This window comes from Haliotis asinina, chromosome 6 (genome assembly GCF_037392515.1).
Source record: "Haliotis asinina isolate JCU_RB_2024 chromosome 6, JCU_Hal_asi_v2, whole genome shotgun sequence".
Lineage (NCBI taxonomy): Eukaryota > Metazoa > Mollusca > Gastropoda > Lepetellida > Haliotidae > Haliotis > Haliotis asinina.
This window is the reverse complement of record NC_090285.1, coordinates 63717014-63739532: the sequence shown is the minus strand read 5'-3', so window position 1 is coordinate 63739532 and position 22519 is coordinate 63717014. Positions and strand designations below refer to the sequence as shown.

Sequence of the window (22519 nt, the reverse complement as noted above, 5' to 3'; positions counted from 1 at the left end):
CACAATCATTTGTTACTTTCATCAGCTCTATCTGCCACCTCACACAATCATTTGTTACTTCCACCAGCTCAGTCTGCCACCTCACACAATCATTTGCTACTTTCACACACTCTATCTGCCACCTCACACAATGCTGAAATAGGTCACTACTAACTAATGACAATATGACAAGTAAGGAACCATATCAGTCCCATCATCATGATAGGAAAATCACTGAAAAAGATCTTGAAAAAAAACAAGATCAAGGACAAATTGTATCACCTTCTCATTTGGGGGTTTCCAGGTTGTTTCAGCAAAACAGTTTACAAAGAACTCCACCAACACTAGGAAGTAGTAGATATAGAACAGGCTGAAGTTCAGGACATCTTGCTGGTATGTCTGCAACACAACAACTCATCTAGGATTTGGTGCTTGAAGGTGTCCATTGTTACCTGGACAGTCTGAAATAAGCTTCACACCACACAAGTCGGGATGCTTCATGATTAAGACATGCACTTGTACATGTTCTTGAAAGGCATTTAGAAGTTTGATAAACATGAATAAATGACATATTTTATGGATAACAACTTCTTTTTAAAATTCTTTATCACAATGTTCCAGAACTGATTCTTGTTCCTACATTAGGTCAAGGGGCAGTAGTATAGCCTTATGGTTAAGGTGTTCGCTCAACACTCCAAAGACTCGGGTTCGATTTCCCTCTTGGAAACAATGTGTGAAGCCCATTTCTGACGTCCCACGCTGTGATATTGCTAAAACATTGCTAAAAGCAGCGTAAAAAACAAACTCATTCACTCACTCATTAGGTCAAGGCTGTGTCAGTGCACAGATTTACAGTAGACAAACAAGAGTCATCAGAAGATGACATATCCCCCTGGCCCCCACATATTTGAAAGGACAAATCATCTGATAGTTACTTGATAGTTTCCATGGAAACCAAGAAAATAAGAAATCACAAAAACCTGCATATACCAAAAGCACCACTTTGGGGTCTGCCACACATATCTATCTACCAAGTTTTGCTGAATGATATTTAGAAGTTTTTGTGTTCTGCTCCGGAAACAAAACACACCTCTCACTTTTCAGACTATGTCCGAAACGTTTCCATGGAAATCGAGAAAATAATAAATCACAAAAACCTGTAAATAGCAAAAGGCACCACTTTAGGTTCTGACTGATATATCTACTAAGTTTTGCAGAAAAATATTGAACGGCTCTGCTCCGGAAACAAAGTCCATCCCACCATTAGACTAACACCAAAATGTTCCATGGAAAAACAAAAAAATAAAAATGCCAAAACTCTGTAAATAGCAAAAGGCACAACTACAGGTTGAGATTATTATATCTGTCAAGTTTGGTCTAAAAATATTTCTGAGTTATGTTCTGGGAACAAAATGATTACGGACGGATGGACAGACGAGGCGTCAACTATATCCCCCTGCATTACATGTCAGGGGGATAAAAAAGAAATAAAAATGTCAAAACTCTGTAAATAGCAAAAGGCACAACCATAGGTTCAGATTATTATATATCTATCAATTTTTGTCTAAAAATATTGAACGGTTTTTGAGTTATGCTCCGGCAACAAAATGATGACGGACGACGGATGGACAGACAGACGAGGTGTCAACTGTATCCCCCTGCATTATATGCCGGGGGGATAAAAAAAGAATAATTCACAATGATAAAAAGTAACCTATGGTAATGATGACAGAGTTGAGCATAGCTGGCAAACTCTACACACTAATCTCAACAATTTTTCAATTTTCATTTTGCCTGACCATTGTGTGTCTTACCTGCAGTTTCAGTTTGGAGTAAAATGGCACAATACCAGCTACCAGCTGAAATACCCAAAACAGGAACATGACTCCAGATGTGGTGAGACCTTTTCTCCTCTCCAGATATATGAACAACAGGGCTAGGAGCTACAACAGAAAAACACATATTACGTGTGATGTCTCCTAATGTGTGCAGTCTATAGGTACCAGGAAGGATGAGATGGTTATGCCACAGTAAACCTTCAAATGGATCATTAGGTAATGCAGCATGTATAATCCAAAGAGAGCCAAGTGCAGCAGAGTGCACATGGACACATTGGCCAGAGTAATAGTGTAATCCTATGAATTTTCCACTGAAATGAATGATTCAGAAAATTTATGTTCTCTTGAAGGCGAAAATTTGCAGAAATTTCGCATTTTTTTCATAGATGCACATTCATTACAAATAAATGACTGCAAATACCATGTTAATATCTTACAAGTGTTATAATATTGACTATAAATATTGACAATGATTAATGGTTTGTTGTCAATATCGGGCATTGAGTTAGCTGGTCATGATGATGAAAAGAGACAGGTGAAAAACCTTATGACTGGACTGTCTGGTCAAGAATTTATTATTTACATGCTGTCATCATAAAGCTGGCAAATTGCTGAATGCTGCAATCAACAACAAACTACAAAAATGTTATCTGTTCACAATTTGGTTACTTGATCCTCATGATTTCAATCACTGGACTGATTGGTGAAGATTTCAATATTTACAGACCACTGTTTAACAGCTGGTATATGTTGCTGAGTGCTGCATCAAACAAACAAACAAATGTAACAGATGCAGACTGTAAGCCAATGCCATATGTTCTGTCTCACAATAATGTGCATGTGTGCCAAAATATTCAGTCAAATCTAACATGCAGCAGTCATAATATGTTTTTAAAACAAATTTTCATCTGTACTTAAAACCACCTCTGAACAGAGTGCTAGTGAAAGGTTTCGTGAGTTTGGTGCATAAATTGTACTTACAAAAGTGACAGATCGCACAATGGGTGCGACAACATCAGACAGGAAGTAGGTGGTGCTGCCTCTAGTTCGATGGTCACTGACAGACTGCACAATGTCCACTATAGACAACAGTAGTAGGAGCCCACAACACAACTGAAATACCATCACATGGAAAAACTATACCCAAAGTAACTGAGGTCATAATCTTTCAAAATTTTCCCACATAACTGACTTAGCTCATAATCTCATTTTCCCGTTGCAGACATGCATGCAAGCATGTGTGGATTATGGCTAAACACCACTAGCACAGACCTACTGGACAGACACTAAAGGTCACATCCAACTACTGAACAATTGGGTCAACTGAAAAGCACAATGGAAACAAACTAGATTTTGAGAAGAAATAAATTGTGCCTTTAGATTTTCATTAGTAATGGATAAGTGGACATATCTATACCTGGACTTCAAAAAATGAAACAAGAGTCATCAGAAGATGACATATCCCTCCGGCCCCCACATATTTGAAAGGACAAAGCATTGGACAGTTACTTATTGCGTTTTTAGACCAAGTCTGAATTGTTTCCATGGAATTCATGAAAAGTATAAATGCCATATAACTGTAATAAAAAAAAGTCACCACTTCAAGATCTGTCTCGTATATATGCCAAGATCTTTTGAAAGATATGAAATGGTTTTCTAGCTGGAAATGAAGTCAGCAACATGTCCATGGAAACGAGAAAATAATACATAAAAAAAAAGGAAATAGCAAAAGGCACCACTTTGGGGTCTGCCACATATATCTACCAAGTTTTACTGACAGATATTAAGAAGTTTTTCAGTTCTGCTAAGGAAACCAGGCACCACTTTGGGGTCTGTCACATATTTTTGAAAAACAAGTTTGGCAAAACAACATTGAACGGTTTTTGAGTTATGCTCCGGAAATGAAGCCTTCCCCACCACTAGACTAACACCAAAATGTTCCATGGAAAAACAAAAAAAACAAGAGTCATCAGACGATGACATATCACCCTGGTCCCCACATGTTTGAAAGGACAAATAATCTGAGAGTTACTCATTGTTTTTTTAGACTACGTTTGAATGGTTTCCATGGAATTCATGAAAATTATAAATGCCCACCCCTCCATTTTGAGACTAAGTCTGATACATTTCCATGGAAACCAAGAAAATAATACATCACAAAAATCTTTAAAAACCAAAAGGCACCACTTTGGGGTCTGCCACACATATCTAGAAAGTTTTACTAACAGATATTAAGAAGTTTTTGAGTTCTGCTCAGGAAATGAAACACACTTCTCACTTTTCAGACTAGGTCCGAAACATTTCCATGGAAAACGAAAAAATAATAAATCACAAAAACCTGTAAATACCAAAAGGCATCACTATAGGTTCACACTGATATATCTAACAAGTAAAAATATTGAATGGTTTTTGAGTTCTGCTCCGGAAATGAAGCGCATCCCTCCATTCTGAGACTAAGTCTGAAACTTTTCCATGGAAAACAAGAAAATAATAAACTGCAACAAGAAATTAATAAATCACAAAAACCTGTAAATACCTAAAGGAACCATTTTAGGTTCAGATTGATACATCTACCAAGTTTTGCAGAAAAATATTCAACAGTTTTTGAGTTCTGCTCCGGAAACGAAGCCCACCCCACCATAAGACTAACATCAAAATGTTCCATGGAAAAACAAAAAAATATAAATGCCAAAAATCTGTAAATAGCAAAAGGCACAACCACAGGCTGAGATTACTATTTCTATCAAGTTTGGTGTAAAAATATTGAACGGTTTCTGAGTTATGCTCCAGAAACAAAATGATTACGGACGGACGGTTGGACGGACAGACGAGGCGTCGACTATATCCCCCCGCATTACATGCCTGGGGGGACAATAAAAATGCCAAAACTCTGTAAATAGCAAAAGGCACAACTATAGGTTGAGATCATTATATCTATCATACGTCGATACATCAAGTTTGGTCTAAAAATATTGAACATAACTAAGTTATGCTCCGGACACAAAATGATTATGGACGGACGGAGGACAGACGGATGGACGGCGGACGAGGCGTCGACTATATCCCCCCGGCATTACATGAAAAATAATTTCAAAATTATTTTAACAAATTGAAGAAAAGTGCATTACGCTAAGCAAATAGCTACAATTTGAGAAATGAACACTTAATTTCCCTTATCACCATGATCACAGGTGTATCGCAGTTTACTCAAATACAACCATATCACTATTGCTTGTGAGTCATTGATAATAAGGCCTAAAAAGAGGAAAAGAAAGAGAAATTAATGCTAGCCTAAACTTTCTGGAACATATTTTTGAATAATATGAATATATTTCTGTTTTAATACCCCAAATGTAACACTTCTTTCATGCAGTAACATACTTTGTATATCTGTACATCATAAGAATATATTCAAAGATATATAGATGAAAAGAAATTCCCATTTTCAGAATAGCCATTTAACATTATTGTGAATTCAGTGGAAAATTCTTCTCACCAATTTTACTAAATATTTAGTGACTGATGACAAAACTGCTGGACTGACAGTACAGAGGTAGTAGATGTAGAAAGGCGCTGTCAACCACAGCCACCCACATGGCACCCACACCAGCACCGTGGACTGGAAACAATTTGTGAACTGTGGCCAGGTGTTGTTCCAGGTCTTCTGGTTGTCCTGGTAACAGACAAAGAATAAACGTGTACCTTTCTACATACTGCTTAACTTTCAGTGATCATGCTGATAGACAATGCATTTGCATTGATTGATTATTATTTCCAAATCCTGAACACATATACTAGTACATGACTGCTTCCTTTCAGTTGTCAAACCACCTCCAACTGTATGCTGATCATTGATACATAAGCATCCTAAGACAAGCATGGGTTGCTTAAGATCAATTCCACCCTGGACCTTCATGGGTAGAAATTATGTGGAATGTGTATACATATCCAATGATAACTTGAACATTGACTTACATACCTAAAACAAAAGAAATATTTATGCATTTTGGACAATCACAATCAATCAAATGTTGCATTTTCTAGCTTGTATTGGTTAACCAATCACTCATCAGTAATGGTGAATCATTACTTCTCTCACATACGTGTGGCCTTTGTATCAAATATTCTAACAATCAGTCTATTGACAGGGGTAGAGTGAGTGAGTGAGTGAGTGAGTGAGTGAGTGAGTGAGTGAGTGAGTGAGTGAGTGAGTGAGTGAGTGAGTGAGTGAGTGAGTGAGTGAGTGAGTAAGGGAGTATTGTTATACACAGCGTATAGCAATATTCCAGCATTATCAAAGCTGGGAACACCTGAAATGGACTTAACACACTGCACTCAAGTGGGGAATCAAACCAAGGTTAACCCACTGTCATGTCAAGGGTTGAATATTCTGGAATTGGCATTGATTAGTTGCTGTGTTTGCTTGTGTAGGCCATATGTAAATATATTCTTGTTTCCCATTACTGGCTGACCCCAAAATAAAACCTGAAAATAATTTATATTTTTTTTTGCTTTTCAAGAAAATGCAACTTGACTCTCCAAATGTGCATGAACTTTGTACACTTCTAATTTTGATTTTCTGTTGAGTGTAATTTCCACAGAAATCAAGGGGTTTTGGGACATAAGATACAACGTAAAAACATAATATGCATGCCCAACCCATTTTTACATTTTAAATATGATGGGAAACAAGAATAAGTTTTTATGTGGCCTTAAATATACAATACCTTATAGCAAATGGTCAAAAGTAACACGTTATATTTTGGATTATACTCTCTCAGTAAAGTACTGATTCAAGTACTTTTGTTAGGAATGAGTCTCATTCAGGATTCAAACCATCATTATTAGTTTGAGGCACCTTATTAACAGCATACAACGTTAGCAATCAAGCCAATGAAGCTCACAGTGTTGTCACTGACCACATCTGCAAGAAGCGGACATTGATTTGGTTCACACTGACTGAATCAAAGTGCTAAATATGACAGACTAAACCAAATAATATCGTTAATCTCACACATGAACTCACAACCACCAGATTCTGGCCGAACTAAGGGACGTAACTATGTAGAGCCTGTAAAAGGCTGGTTGAAACTGTGTTAGCTAAGTCGACTGATAGCGCATTTCACAGTTCGCAAGATATGTACAAAAGGACCCAGAAAACCAAATGATTCATCACATGCTATTTACTGCGCAGCCGTGCGAGTAAAAGTGGCTGAATAATCAGATCTGCAGTCTGCAGTGTAGCGGTCTTCAGATTATATGTGTTTACATCCATTTCTTGCACTTTGCAGTTTTGACATTCGCCTCAGCAAACGTCACCGTTACGTACATATTAAAGTGTATTCATTGTACACAAATAGGTCATGAGAACGCAATACCTTATGACATTATGACAGTAGGCCTGCAAGTTAGCTTATGCAAACTTGGCAGTTAAACTTTTGAGAAAATCACAAATGGCAAAGATGCCTACCCAAAACGGTTCCCCGCTGCAAAACTGTTCCATAGTTGAAAATTGGGCCACATGAACTCAACCTTGGTCCCTTCCGTTACAAGGCGAGGACTATATATCCCTTAACACGGCCTTACATAAACTGGTTGCAAGGCTTGCGCAAGCTAACACCGCGCGAATGGAGCACGGAACCAGCCAAACATGTCACCTTGTGTGCACGACCATGCAAACTCCTCGACAGCGTCTGTTGATACACACCAAGCTCTGCACCAGCGCGTGACACTTTGTTTCCCTCCATAAAAATGAGTTATCGCTGTGAGGAAAACGCACATACTCCAGACAGCGATTAGTTTATGTCACCACAAGTTGCAATATAAGGCTAGTTGGCGTCGCGTAATGGGAGTCTGGAACCAGTTCTTGTTAAATAGGGACACAATGTAGAGATTATCCGTGGTGTAACGCAGGCGGATTGCCCGACGAAGGCGGGGTATGGACTTGAATGAGCACGATCACATAAACTTACGACCAATGAATGCTTCGTTAGATTAAACAATGGTGATGCACTCCCTGTACCCTTCCCCTTCACGCGTGAATGTGAGTTTGTATTGTGAGTGCTAATAGCAACCCAACTTGTTGACATACGACTGTCATATGTCATATCTCGTGTCATTTATCGTTTTACTGAAATATATGGTCTGCAAAAAAGAAACTTGACATTGGAACAATTTGAGTTTTAGGAAAATAGTTTCCACAAACCAATCCATGGTGAATCAAAACATAGGCAGGAATGATGGCCGACCACAAAACGTTTGTAAAAAGAAACGCTGAGCAAGAACATAACGTTACACTCACGCTAGTAGTGAACTGCAAAAATGCATGTGAATCATGAAATCTCCGACCAGACAGCCCGCTGTCAGCTACAGGAAGTCAGACGTTTTTCCAGAAGACCAGTTCGACAAAATATCTTGACACATCGTTAACAGGGGAGCTTGACAGCATGACAGAGCTTGACCTCACATTGCATGTGTTCGCCAGGACTTCCTCCAACAATACAACATTCAGGTGTAACAGTTACCATTACCTTCTCAATCACCCGCTTTGTCCCCCATTGAACATCTATGGGATATTCTTGATCGAAGCTTACACCAGAGTAATCTGCCACCACAGGCGCTACAAGAATTGCACACAGCACGTCAGCAACAGTATCAAAACATTCCTCGACAGCACTCAGTATCGCCTTTCTTCTATGGGTCACCAGTGCTAAGCTGTTATTGATAGTCATGGTGGTCACCCGGGATACTGGTAGTTTACCATGACTAAGTAGCTTTTTTAAACACTTTCTGGATATTCAGGTGTTGGCAGTTTGTAAAGTGATGACTTGAGTGTGACAGAACAATGATGTCATGTTTGAATGAGTAATATGCACTCTGTAATTAAACTCCAAAACAGCATGTCGTTTCTTTTTTTGAAGAGTATATACTGACATTGGCATACCAGATAAATCATCTTGAATTATGCTTATAAATCAGGCCTTGTGTATCCTCCATAAGTGAATGTTAAGGCTGCTACTCATTGGATAATCTTTGTATGTTGTTTGTAAAGAGTCTCACCTACCTTTGCCCTTAAAATGGGTTGAAGTAGTATATAATACTGGTCACACTGTAAGGAAATGTCATTCAAGGTATTTTTACCTCAAACATTGTTTCGTTTTAATTAAAAATGTTCATGTTCAGTGCAGCCATTTTATGCCCAGAGATGGCAACAGGAAAATCTATTTTCAGCTGAAAACGTAGCATTGTGTCATTGAATGGGAGGTTCAGAATGATCAATTTGAATTAAAATTGGTTGAAATCTGTATAACAGTGGAAAAGCGGCATCCTTGCATGCCAGTAACTAGAGTGTTCAGCTATTGCCAGTCTGTCTACCATGTTGGAATCAGAGGTGTTGGAAGTCGTCCTGGGGGCCATTCCACAAAACAATCTTTGTGCTGAAATGATTTTAACACCCATATGTGAACTGCTAATGACAGCTGTACAACCAAAATTGATTTGTGGAATGAGAATAAGGTCCCTCAGCTTTTGTTGCCTTGTATGGTTTACAAAATATGTTTATATTTTATAAATGCAATCATATTCATTTTGAATACAAAGTGTGATTTCCTGTTACACAGTCGATCAATGACAGGTTGTATATGAAATACAGGGATAAGAACACTGCCAATGTGGCCAAAGTTAACTTCTTCAAACTACATTCAAACACCTTTCCTAAAACACACAAATGCATAATGCGATTTAAAATACAAGTACGTGTAGAGAAGAAGCAGTCCTGTAAACTGATCACACAACAAGAACAATCTTCTGTATTATTTATTACAAATCCCCTGACAGATGACTGAAAAATACACATGTAGACAAACTTGCAAAACACATGCATGAAAACATTTACATGATGACATTAACAAGATGACACTAAGAGAAAGATTACAGAAGGCTCAGAGATAACTGGCATCATATGTCAGACTACAACACAACAGTAATCACCATGGGCACTTTTAAATTTGTCAGTTCTTTTGGTCTTTCAGCACAGCGTGTTTCTATCATTCAGATATCTTCATATAGAATGTATGTTATTTCGTGATGTCATGCCATGGTCATTCTCAAGATCTCAGTCATGTTGGACTTCTAGAAGATGACTGAAGAAAGTCAACATGAAAAAACCATTACAAAAGGACAGCAAAACATTTGAAATCATGTAAGCACCATTGTAACAAACTCATATGCCATCTGAACAATAATTCATAATCCACTATACCTACATATGGTTTGTGAAGAGGAACAGTCTTTCCTAACTGCTGGATTAAAAAATGCAAAGCTTATCTGCCAACTGGGCTAATAACTGTTCAAAAGAGCTGGGCATCCAAGAAACTCAAAGAATAAATAAAAATTCATTCTTACACTTATTATTTGTACTATGAATATTACAGGTATGCAGCAAGAGCTGGATGTGAGTGTGGTTTTACACTGCTTCTAGTAATATTCCAGCAATATCAAAGTGTGGGACAGCAACTATACGCACACTACATGCAACAAGTTGTAAGTGGTCACTACAGACTAAATACTGGCTAACAAAAAGCCAGAATCTGGTGCAATCTCTCCCGTGATGACCACCATTAAGGTGACGTGTCATGAATCATCTAACAGTTATCTAAGACCATAAGATATTGAACTGAGTGAACACATTGATTTGCTGAAATAGCCAACGTAGCTGGGAAACAAAATATGTTTCGAGAGGTATAATTATGATAACTGTTTTGCTTAAATATATTTATTTCCACATTGTGTTATACAGAGTACATGGCATCTTACTCATGATATAAACAAACTACTTTTAGAGAAAAAGACTTTTTATGTTTATGAACTTCATACCATTTCAAATATTCACTTCCTAATGCTTCCATCTCATAAATAATGTAACAGCTAACAAACTTATGACATCTTGTAACAATATAAACCACTTTCAAATGCAGGATCTTTTCTGAAAATATATTTTGTAACAATGTCGTATAAACAGTATTGGAAGATCTCTCATAAAAACTCAAGCAGAGTTCTTGTTTCAGTATTTCCTTTTTAAAAAATATCCAATCTGAAAATAGTTATAGCACTGAATTGGGAGCACAGAAGGCAACAGGGGCTGGACAGAATATTTGCATTCACCATTGTATAAAAATAAGAATTCACCACAAACTGTCATCCCTGATGCAAAACAATGTTCAGAAATACATGTACCGTGACAAAACCCAAACATGAAGGCAATGTTTTGTGCAGTATGTACATAATAAAAACTCATTCATTATGTGAGTTGAGCATTCTGACCAACCTGATAAATCATGACTTAGCTGATAGTATACCAACATCACATGTCTGTCACTGTGTTACATTTTGCCATAACTCGGTAGTTTATCATAGGTTTACAAATATTGTACCACTATGAACATTATGGGGTTCGGGACCCTCACCGTAATTCATTGGCTACCCTTCCTCAGTATTTTATGTTCTTACAAGAACAGTGATGTGAATGGAAGAGTATGACAGACTGTAAACGGTGCTAACATCCATAGACAGAATCAACTTTTTATATAGTTAGTTTATCATTTTATTACAAGATATACGCATTACTCTTCCTGTTCATAATGTTTTAACTTTGACTTCTGACAGCAGTTCCATATTTGTGAAATTCAGTCATGTTGACAGGGTGCAATCTGTTTACATTCAACAATTATTTTACGCCACTGAGCTATTCCTTTGAAATGTTTGCTTTGGGACACATTATTGTGAAGCCATGCCAGCTATTGGCCAAAGTGGAAGAGAGTGCAAACATATACTTTTACAAGAACCCCTTGACTTGACAAACTTGCAAAAGCACTTGCTACAACAGAGTAATATTCCCTTACCTGGAAGTGACAACACATAGGATGATAAAACCAAGATGTAGGAACATGAAGTACATTCACAAAGGGGTACAGCATCCACCTTTAATTTGCACTTATTTTTCACAAAGCCTTTATAGAAATAATCTAAACTGTGTTATAGAACATGGTTGTATGCCACTTTTAGCAACATTCCAGGAATGTCACAGCAGGACATCACAAATGAGCTTGACACATTGTACCCATGTGGGGAATTGACCCTAGGTCTTTGCCATGACATGCCAATGCTTTAACCACTGGGCTACCCCACCTTTTACAACCTAGAAACCTAGGTATTATTTTTAGTGTTTCTTCATATCAGTTTCACCAGACGTGAAAGTTCTAAGTAAACAGATGAGTGTGGTCTAACGCTGGTTGTTCAAAGTCTCAGTTGTTTCACCATGTGTACGCGTTTACTGATGAAGGAACATGATTCCTATCTTAAAACATATGTTTACCACTTGGTAAACAAGTACACAAACAGGTGTTTTGTGCTGACATAACAATTCACTGCAGGTTATGTTGTGATGGTGAATCTGGTAACTAAGGGAAACAACTCTCACAGGGAATTGTGTGAGTGGGTATGATTTTATGGCATTTAGGAAGATTACAGCAATATAATGACTGGGAAACCCACAAATGGACTTCACACTGTGTGTCTACGGTGTAATTGGCATGGGGAGGGGTCTGCTACATGTTCTCACCTTGTAAATGGGATGTATGACAAACTCTTTTTATAAGAACAGTAAAGCCATATGTTCTCACCTTAAAAACTTTGATGAATAAGTTGCATACACATTTGGAATTTTGAACATGTTGAACCAGACTGACGAAACAATTGAGACAAAAGGCCCTATTAAACATAGTTATGATAAATTCTTCTGATTCGCAGAAACCTACATAGTTTTGAAAGATTGAAGTTAAATGGCAGATTTTCAGCTGAGCAGTCTGTGTTCAACAGGGAGAAGCCTGGTTCAAAGACTGCTGCATTGTGTTAGTATAGGACTCCATGATATATTTAAATACTCAACTGACATGGAGTATCTGTGAAAATTAGGGGAGCAATAAATAACACATAGATGGACATCATAACATTGAGTTACCTCACAAGGAAAGTGGTTGTGTGACTTGAATCAAACTTATCTGCCAGTGTGACATCTGTGATTCCTCAGTCTGAAGTGTAGACACTCTGAACATTTGATCTCACTAATAACAGCTAACTTTCCCTAGATTGTGCAAGGACCTAGGAAAAACACACTGTTACTTCTATCACAATGTGATATTTTAATACACATTCATGACAAGCAAAGATATTTGGCATGTGGTTATTTAGAATTGTTAAGCTTTTCAAAGCTACTGATTAATTTGCAAACTCTTAAAGTCTAACGTCAAAATCAATGATGCTGAAAAGTGTGTGACACTCCACATTTCTGAACCATCTATTGTGTGAGATCTTGTTTAACATGAGTGTATCAAAGGACTTGAATAGCAGTCAGTCTCCAAACACAATGTGGTTCAGGTAACACAGGCACACAATGGCAACAATATGTACAATAATAACATTATGGTACACATAGCACAAAGGTAGCATGCACTTGTTGTTCCAGCTGATATTGACACCGAGACACACAAACATCCTGTCACTGTAATAGTCTGAATACCTACACATCTGTACCATCAGAAAACACACCACTAAATAATGACCTTGAAACAATAATTTCTCCTCAAGCAGAACCCACAGTTATCACTAAAATGTTTTAAAAAGCATTTCCAAATTTTCCTTTCCACAAAAATTGTTGATAAACAAGAACAACATGTGATCATATTTTCAAGAAAATCTCAAATATAACAATTCGACATTACCTGACTGACAACACATCAAACATCACATTCTTGTAGTTTGCAATCACTGTGTTGATGCCTTCAATGAATATTGTACATAAATATAGGAAATGTAATAGTATTTTTGATGATGTTGCTAATTATTGATTCAGATGAAACAGGCAACAATAAAAATTTCATGAAAGTTTTCTCTCATGACTGACAAACCATTACTTGAACAAATGGCAACCCTTCTTAATATGATATTTCTCAGGTGTGATGTAGCTGTTGGTCAAGTCCAATCACGATGACGGAAGGACCATGGGATGTTCCATTCCGGCAGAAGGGTCACAGTTCATGTCCAAGATTATTGCAGAGTTCAATCAATGCAACCAGCAAAACATTTCTTGACAGCATCTCTGCGAAAGATGAACAGTTTGTAGGGATCACCATCATTATGATGTCCATTGATACACACATTTTAGAATTTGATCATTTGAAGATGAGGTTTTGTACTTCAGTGGTCATGATTTTTATCATTCTGTATTCCAAAACCCATGATTATATAGTCATACAAATAGTTTTATGAGGTTCTCTTTGTACTTTATTTCCTGGACTCCCATTAGTTGAACTGAAAGATCAACACTGTACTTGACCAGGGTTTCCGAATAGTGCCTGACATGCTTGTACATCACAGATCAATACATGGGATCACAGTTTTGAAGTAATGCATGATCTATTTCTACAAATTACTAATGATACACTAACACTGCTGTGAAAGAGTAACAACTATCAAAAAGGATAGTTTTGAAAGACAAATGGATCTTGCAATAAGCCCAAAGTAAGTACCCCGGTAGACTCAATGAGCACCAAGTTTAAAACAGCAGTAGAAATACACTGCTAAAATGGTTTACTGATCATGCTGACAACTGTATGCTTGTTCCTTAAAACAACATTTAGTCATTTTTACTTCTGAATCATGTGGCCTGATACCCAGAGATGGAACAGAACAACCAGTGCCTGTTATTATAATGCTCTGTTCCACAAGGCCAGATCAATTTTACTTCTTGTATTACAGATCCCCTGATCACATTTTTTCAAGAATAAGAAAAATATTTAATGTTCTCCGCACAAAAAATAAAATAAATTTAAATACTTTTATTGGCAAAAAAGTAAAAAAAAAAAAAATGTTTTTAGATTGCAAATGGGATGCATGAAGGGCAGTAAAGCTACATATTCTCACCTTGCAAATGGGATGTATGACAGGGAGTACCAGGTTAAGGCAAGGAACTGCAGGATGCAGCACAAAATGGCCAGGGCTGCTCCATTCTTCAGCTGCAAATCAAACATGACTTGTTCAGGGCTTTACTTCTAAATTTCATAAGAATTAGTTATTCGTTTCTAACATATACATGTAATCACTGCAGCACTTACAGCAACTATTAGTTAATAAAACCTGTGAAACAGTGTCCTAAAACATATTCAAGGTATCATCTAAACAATTCCAAATTTAGTTTTTATCAGATTATATTGAAAACGTTATGAATAATTCATCCGATTTTTTATTATTTGTTATCCTTACAGAAAGCATCGCCTTCAGATACCACAATCAACTCATATTTTATCCCTAAACAATAAATATTTGATGAGAGCAATTTAAGAAAAAATGTACACTCAGAAAAGCAAAATAAAACTTGTTTCTGGTTTAATGATACCTTTAGAAAAATTCTGGTTTCATGAAACTGGGATCTTAAATATTTTTTTCAGGAGCACACAGTCTATGAACATCTATCCATGCTGTTGGTGTAAAACGATACACAAGAAGTCACCAAACTGGAAAACAAGAGTCACCACTCAGCACTAGTTGCTGGGGAACAGTTATAACCTGATATTTCATTTTTTCAAACAGATTCATATACTTACAGCTGTTGCAAACACTATTGTCAACACAAACATCACCTGAAAAATGAATCAATGTTTGATGACACGTAACAAATCAATAACAAAACAATTACTGTATACACATAGAATGATGCAGATAATAAAGTGGTTTCCAAAAGGTATTATGCTGAATCATGTAACGATTTACCAGTGTATCAAAGAGTACTCATGCAATTGTCCCACACAAGTCCTAGAATTGTTCTAATTTTGCTGTAATTAAGTACAATAAATCCTAGATAACCTTCTCACTAATACTTCCTAGATATGTTTTTCTATGAATTATTCACTCAATATGTACACATCTGAGTGAGTGAGTATGGTTCTATGATGCTTTTAGCAATATTCCAGTAATATGATGGTGGGGAACACCAGAAAGCGAACTGGGTCTTTGGTGTAATATATGTGACATCAGAGCAACTTCCCATCCGACCAATCACAACTTCTTCTGTTACTGGAGGGGGGTGGTGATAGTCACATAGCATTTTCTAATCTTACAACCATAACAGTGTTAACACAAAATTCATTAACATGGCATATACTGAACAACAGCTATGAATGATTCTGTCATAGTCATCGTCCATGTCTTGCCTCAATGGGATTTCCATTTGTATAGGTAGATACGGTCAATTATTCAATACTTCATGGGAATTACTGATAAAACAATCACAACCTTCTATTAGGTAGTCTAGATTTTTTTGGGTTCAGTTTCCAAATTAAGTTTGAACTTTCTCCAGTTTTGGCCAGTATTCACTAAAGGTCACCCTGACATGATCTGTAATGGAAAGTCCATCGGACTTTGTTTAGCAGTAGGGAGAACAAAGATTTTGTTTACAATACAAGCTGCTACAATAATCCTGAACTTTGATGTTATTAATGTAAATATTCTAACATTTTCAAGAAAATACACATTATACATTGTAATCACTCACCACATCCTTGAGTGTTACATATCTTCCTGCATCTTTTATACTTTTCACAGAATTCCACAAAACAAGCAGTGAATGGTGACTTGGTTACACAAAGTTACACACAAGGCAAATGTAAACTATGATTGTGACTGTTCGAAGGTTGTAAAGACATTGACATAGCCTACATTTTATATCATCTAACACTGCTAAAGAGCAACATACACATCTACATACCAGAACTAAAATAGTTGCAATAATTCTTGTTTTCGCAAACATCTTTTTAAGTTGATTCAAAGGACCCATCAGAAAACATGTACTGCAAACAAATGGAAAAATGAATAAAAATAAATGTGCCTAGAAAAAAGTTTGGTAACTGAACACATTTGTGCTTATTTGAAAGTTTTATGGCATGAATGTATACAGTGGTATAAACATGATAAAATGACAAAGCATGCATTGGTTGTTATCATGCACTATATCTAATAAGGCTGTGTATACAACAAACCCAAAACCAAGTTTCCATGACAGTCGAAAATATTACCAAAGAACTATAACACACTAGGGAGCAGCTAGACGATGGATAAGACACTGAATAGCAGTAGCAGCTCTATCAGCTTGATCCAAAATATTCTAGGGACAGAAATTAACATGTCTGCTCACATGAAGCCTTGCAAAAGTTTGGAAAGAGCAGTGAAATGGTTTTGAGTGAGTGAGTAAGTTAAGTTTTACGCCACACTCAGCATTATTCCCGCCATACGGCGGAGGTCTGTAAATAATCCAGTCTGGACCAGACAATCCAGTGATCAACAACATGAGCATAGATCTGCACATTTGGGCACCGATGACATGTGTCAACCAAGTCAGCGAGCCTGACAACCCGATCCTGTTAAGTCGCCTCTTACGACAAGCATAGTTGCGGAATGGTTTTGAGGCGTAATTGAACCACATATATGGACAGCAACTCTGCAGGTATCTTCGATAACTTGAGAAAGCATTTATTACTTTTGGACCTTTGGCCTTGAATTTTTTTTCGAAACTCTCTTAGCGCTAAGATAGTCGTAAGTCTAATACCTTAACATTAACTTATGACTATCATAGCGCTAAAAGAGCATTGAAAATCAAAGGCCTGGTTTCTCCAGTGAGTGAGTATGAATTTACACCACTTTTAGCAACATCACAGTGGGGAGCTACAGAAATGAGCTTCACACATTGTACCCATGTGAGAAATTAAATTCAGGTCTCTTATGCATGGCAAGCAAACACTTCAACCAATGGCCACCCAACTGCCCTGATTTCTCCTGACAAGCCTGTAACTTGTGTTTTCTAGACACGCCGATCTTTTGTTAGGTCAGTTTTCAAAAACTGAGTAGACCAGGAGGAAAATGACTTCTGCACCAACTGTCTCACGAGGTGCCCACATGTGTTCTTCCCTCATCCCTCCCAACTTTAATGAAGAGCATTGGAGACTAGTACACACGCTAAGTCCACAGAATGAGCAGCACAATGAGAAACTGTTCAAATCCACACACGCTACAAAAGCAACTGACAGTAATGCTACTGCATCATGCTGATCATGGTGGCCAGCAGATAAAGAAGTTTTCATCAGATAACAGAAGGTACCCATATGCTAATGAGATCTCATACATCTATATTTTTGACAACTTGTCTCAGTGATTAATACATGCCATGATCATATTTGTATGTTGTTGAGTGCTGCTGCCATTGTTGATATCATCATTAACAAGAGCATCAATCTTCAAACTGAATAACAGAATTCTGAGATACTGATATTAACAAAATGATATGATGCAGTTTGAAGTTCTTCAAATTCAATAATGAGATATTCAAGAAATGTTAACTTAATCTGTGTGTCACTATCATAATGATCAAACATCATCAGTTTGCAAAACTCACCTTGATAATGACAGAATGTTGCCAACAGTGTACAGAACAGCAAACATGACAAGACCATTTTTTGCAAATAATAAACAAGTTCCCTGAAAGATAAAATTACTGACGCTGAACAAGGAGAAAGAACAAAGTGACAAACAAGGAGAAAGAACAAAGTGACAAGCAATGTTTTTAGGATTTCTTTTTGGCACATGCAGCTCATAATTTTCATTGCAATGTTTTCATGAAACACTTACACATGATATTCAATGTGTATACAGAAAAGAATAGTGATTTTTGATTTCACATGGCTATTAACAATATTTTAACAACATTATGGCAGGGTACACCAGAAACAGGCATCACACAGTGTATCTGTGTGGTTAATCAAACCAAAGTCTTCGACGTGACGAGTAAACGCTTTAACCATGAGGCTACCCCACCACCATAGACTCACGAGGACTATGATAGAGGAAAACTAGAAGTGATACAAGTTTCGTATCTGTACCTCTTTGGAATGGTGCCCATTAGCCCCTGAACCATATTCATGGTAAAAACTGAACACACAATAAGAGTAACCTACTCAGTGAATACAGAAGCCTCAGAAAATGGACAACCTGACAGTAGTATTCTTTTGCAAGTTCAAATGATATAGCTTACCAATGTTGATAACACAACCCCAAGGACAAAGCACACTATGAAGCCTTTTATTCGAGTTGACCAACTTAAGGTGGAGGCATCAGATATCTGCAAGATAGAACAAGGAACAATCAACCATGCACCCATGACAAGCTGACAAAGCTGTTGATCTGGGTTTGGACAAGTCCACATTTACTATCCAGGTACCCAACCCTACCTTGGTATACTGCTTGTGCACCACACAGTGTCTAGATAACGACTTTAACAGTGACAGAAACTGAAACTGGGCAAACACTACCAGATGGCAACACTAGATTTTGGAATGTTTGAAATCATTGCAATTATTATATACACATAGACTATCACCAGAAGTCTCACATACCTATGTTGACCTAAGTACTGACCTATGTTGAAACATCACCTATTCAGAACAAACAAGTTGTATTTCTATACAAAATGTCCTCACTAATCACAAGAAGATTTAACTTTTGATTTGTCAGCCTTTGGGATAAGCAGTGTATGAAGCTGGCAAAAGCTGAAGATTGTCACGAGGCAAGATGTAGGACCTGAAGCCAAGATCTGCAGCTCCTGGTATTCCACAGGATGCAATGCTCGAATGGTAGATAGACAAAAGCCCCACAGACAACGGCCCCTCTGACAAAAGACCCTTTGGACAATAGTCCCACAGCAAAAATAAAGAAAGAAGCCTGACAATCTGTTTTCTGAAGGTGGTCCGAGTGGAAAGTGGGGCTTGAGGAGGTGGTTGCTCTTGAGAAATTGGGGATTAATTAAGAAACTGAAGTGTTGTCGTTTTTTTTGGAAAGGATGGTCTTGAGGATGCAGGATTAATGAATATAGTTAGTGTTAACAGTGTCTTCTCATTGTTTCATTCAATTAAGTGTTCAGTGTTAAAAGGATTTGTTCTATGGCCAATGTCAAGCCTGTAAACTCTGTTGTAATCAGTGACTTTGGGACGACCACAATTAGCAGTTAAAGGTCACATGCAACCAAAAAATCAAACATAATTAAAACATAGTTATCACTTATTTATGACATATATATATGCATTGCTGAATAAGAAAAAACAACAACGAAAAAAATTTATAAGGGTATAATTCCAAATTAACAGTGCAATATTTTGTACTTGGGTTTACCTCCCTTGAAACGAAGCAGCGGTGATACCGAACCCAGTCAGAGTTGATGGGTGTGCACTCAAGTGGCCACTGGTCCATTTGCTGATATGCTTAACCGATTCTTTAATTATGGCTTATAAGCCTGATATGTGTTAATTTCAAACTGCACGCCGTCAATGACTGAAGTCGTGCATTGCACATTGTCATTAGCAGATAGGCAGGCAGACATATAGGTGTCAATAAACCAGACATCGTGGTTTCTTTGTGACAGAGTCTGCTTATCACAATCAACATGTCTTTTTCATGTAATGAGTAAATTATTTACTTGTTTGTGTACACAACCAAGATTAGACTACTGCTCACAACCTCATACTCCAGGCAGGCATACTGTTTCAAGCTTCGTGAATCTATTCACTGCACATGCGTTAGGAGAGCAGCGCAATATAGCTGTTGAAACCAGTTTTTCCCCCAGCGCTGGGAAAAAACTTGTGAATCGTTTGAACTCTGATTTTGCATTTTTTATGATTTGTTTCGGTAAGTGCATACCGAAAGGTATCAGAATCTGCAAAGTTTTCCATGGCATGTGACCTTTAAGTCTATTTGTGAATCATGTGAAGACCCAAGGTTGTTTCTAAAATCTTCCCAGAGCACTTTGCATGTTATTAGGAACATTCAATCAGAGCACCACTTTTGTGTAGTATGCCCATTTTATGATGGACTTAGACACCTTATTATACACATTTCCCTCAGAAAACAAATTAAAACAGTTGATATCATCTGAAAATGTCCATGTTTTATCATCACTTGCAAAGTATGTATTCTTAGCATCCAAATTACAAGCACGTTTTCTGTCAACACATATATGACATGTGTTCCAGGCGCTCAGTGATATAATACACTGTATATCCTATGTATAATGGGCCAGTGGTCCCCCTTTACTGTCAGTAAAATCATTCACTCCTTCACTTCGTGAAAAATACAAGAATTGGGACTTATCACACTTTGCAAAACTACTCTGCCCAAAACACTGTAAGATCAGGGTAAGATGCAACAAGGGCCGTATGAAGAAAACATGATGTGACAAGTATCAGTAACAGGTTTGATCTGACAAGTAGTGCTGCTCAGAAAATGTGGGTTCAAATGCTATGTTGATTTTTGATATTAAGATATAAATAAACCTTGTTAAATCTGAATTGTTTTTGTATATATTATCTGGGGTTTTGTCTGAGATGTCTAGGGCTTTTGTCTGTGGGACTTTTGTCAAGCAATCACTCTTCATGTGAAGTCATAGAAACTGCTACCACCCCCTATCATCTGAAATGTTAAATATAATACTTAATACATGAGCATGCTGTTTTAACATACATCTTTAACTGTACATATCTTTTGTGTTCAGGGTTTTTGATTGCTTAAGACGACAGTTTGTTGTCTTGATTTCCTCATGAACTATTGTAAAACATCAGTCACTAACCTATAAATGAAAATTTAATCCTGAACAAGTCATCATTCATGAATTTACCATGCTACCGATGCCTGTGTGATCTTGTTATCGTTGTTTTGACCTGAGTAAGAACTGTCTATGATCCAACAATAACCATATATCTACATATTAGATGAACAAAGAGCCTTGGGGGTGTGAGGATATATGTTGTTTCCCTTGCTAACAAGCATGAATTATTTTTCATCACTAAATTGTGCTTTCGAGACACTAAACTGATATATCCACAGTGAGTAATCATTAAATGTTTGATCCAAAGGTAATACTATTGTATATGTTAATGACCGTCTGTGGTCCCTTTCTATGGCCTAGTCTAAAAACTCAACAGGTGATCAGAATTTGGAGATGAAACCAAGCTGATTGTATTGATAGTAGACTAAACAATCCGTGTTGACAGTGCAACTGGCAACGTTTTATTTCAGCTGACACAGTAGACATTATGGTGTATAATTGCGTTCATATACATTTGTATGCAAGCTGTTGACATCAAAGCCAGTATGGGAGGTGTGACAACCACGACATCCCGGAAATATGGCATCATTTCCTTATGTTTGAACATATATACCTGTGTGACGATCCCTTTCTCTTCGTCTTCATCGTCTCCACTCAGTGCCTTCTTCAGTTTGTCCATTTTGTTTTGATTATTTGTAGCAAACTTGATCTTGTGACTCACTACAACATGAGTTTGTTGTCAGAATGGTTCCGAAGCAGCGCCACCTTTGAACAAAGGGACATAACTATGCAACCGGTGCTTGCTGTCCACTAGAAACAGACTGTTTTGAACGGTATCATGCGTTGTTTGCCTCAGAGACTATAAATCTTTGACATTAAATATTTAAATCATCCACATACTGGATTCATGGTTTCATGTGACAAGTATTAGTAGTGCTGCTGTTTTTCCTTTGCTGGACACACAGTAAGATTAGGTCAAGATATAAACAACGTTAGTATCAATATC

The 22519-nt window shown here is 37.3% G+C and overlaps 2 protein-coding genes across 2 annotated transcripts in view; both read right to left on the bottom strand.

The window, feature by feature from the left end:
• Positions 1-7392, bottom strand: part of LOC137288121 (multidrug resistance-associated protein 1-like) — a 52736-nt gene extending 45344 nt beyond the window's left edge. The window contains exons 1-5 of the mRNA XM_067820518.1: positions 7288-7392; positions 5314-5490; positions 2799-2930; positions 1794-1922; positions 262-378 (exon numbers count right to left, since the gene is read on the bottom strand). Of these exons, the coding sequence (XP_067676619.1) occupies positions 262-378; positions 1794-1922; positions 2799-2930; positions 5314-5490; positions 7288-7320 (588 nt within the window). The 5' untranslated portion in view covers positions 7321-7392. The remainder of the gene's footprint in view (positions 1-261; positions 379-1793; positions 1923-2798; positions 2931-5313; positions 5491-7287) is intronic.
• Positions 7393-9617: 2225 nt separating this feature from the next.
• Positions 9618-22294, bottom strand: LOC137288122 (vesicle transport protein SFT2B-like). Its single transcript, XM_067820520.1, has 7 exons — positions 22127-22294; positions 18952-19038; positions 18316-18398; positions 16636-16717; positions 15476-15511; positions 14796-14887; positions 9618-13971 (listed from the first exon to the last, which is right to left on the bottom strand). Exons 1-7 carry the CDS (start codon positions 22190-22192, stop codon positions 13932-13934), a joined length of 486 nt encoding a protein of 161 aa, XP_067676621.1. The 5' UTR covers positions 22193-22294; the 3' UTR covers positions 9618-13931.
• Between the last annotated feature and the right edge of the window lie 225 nt (positions 22295-22519).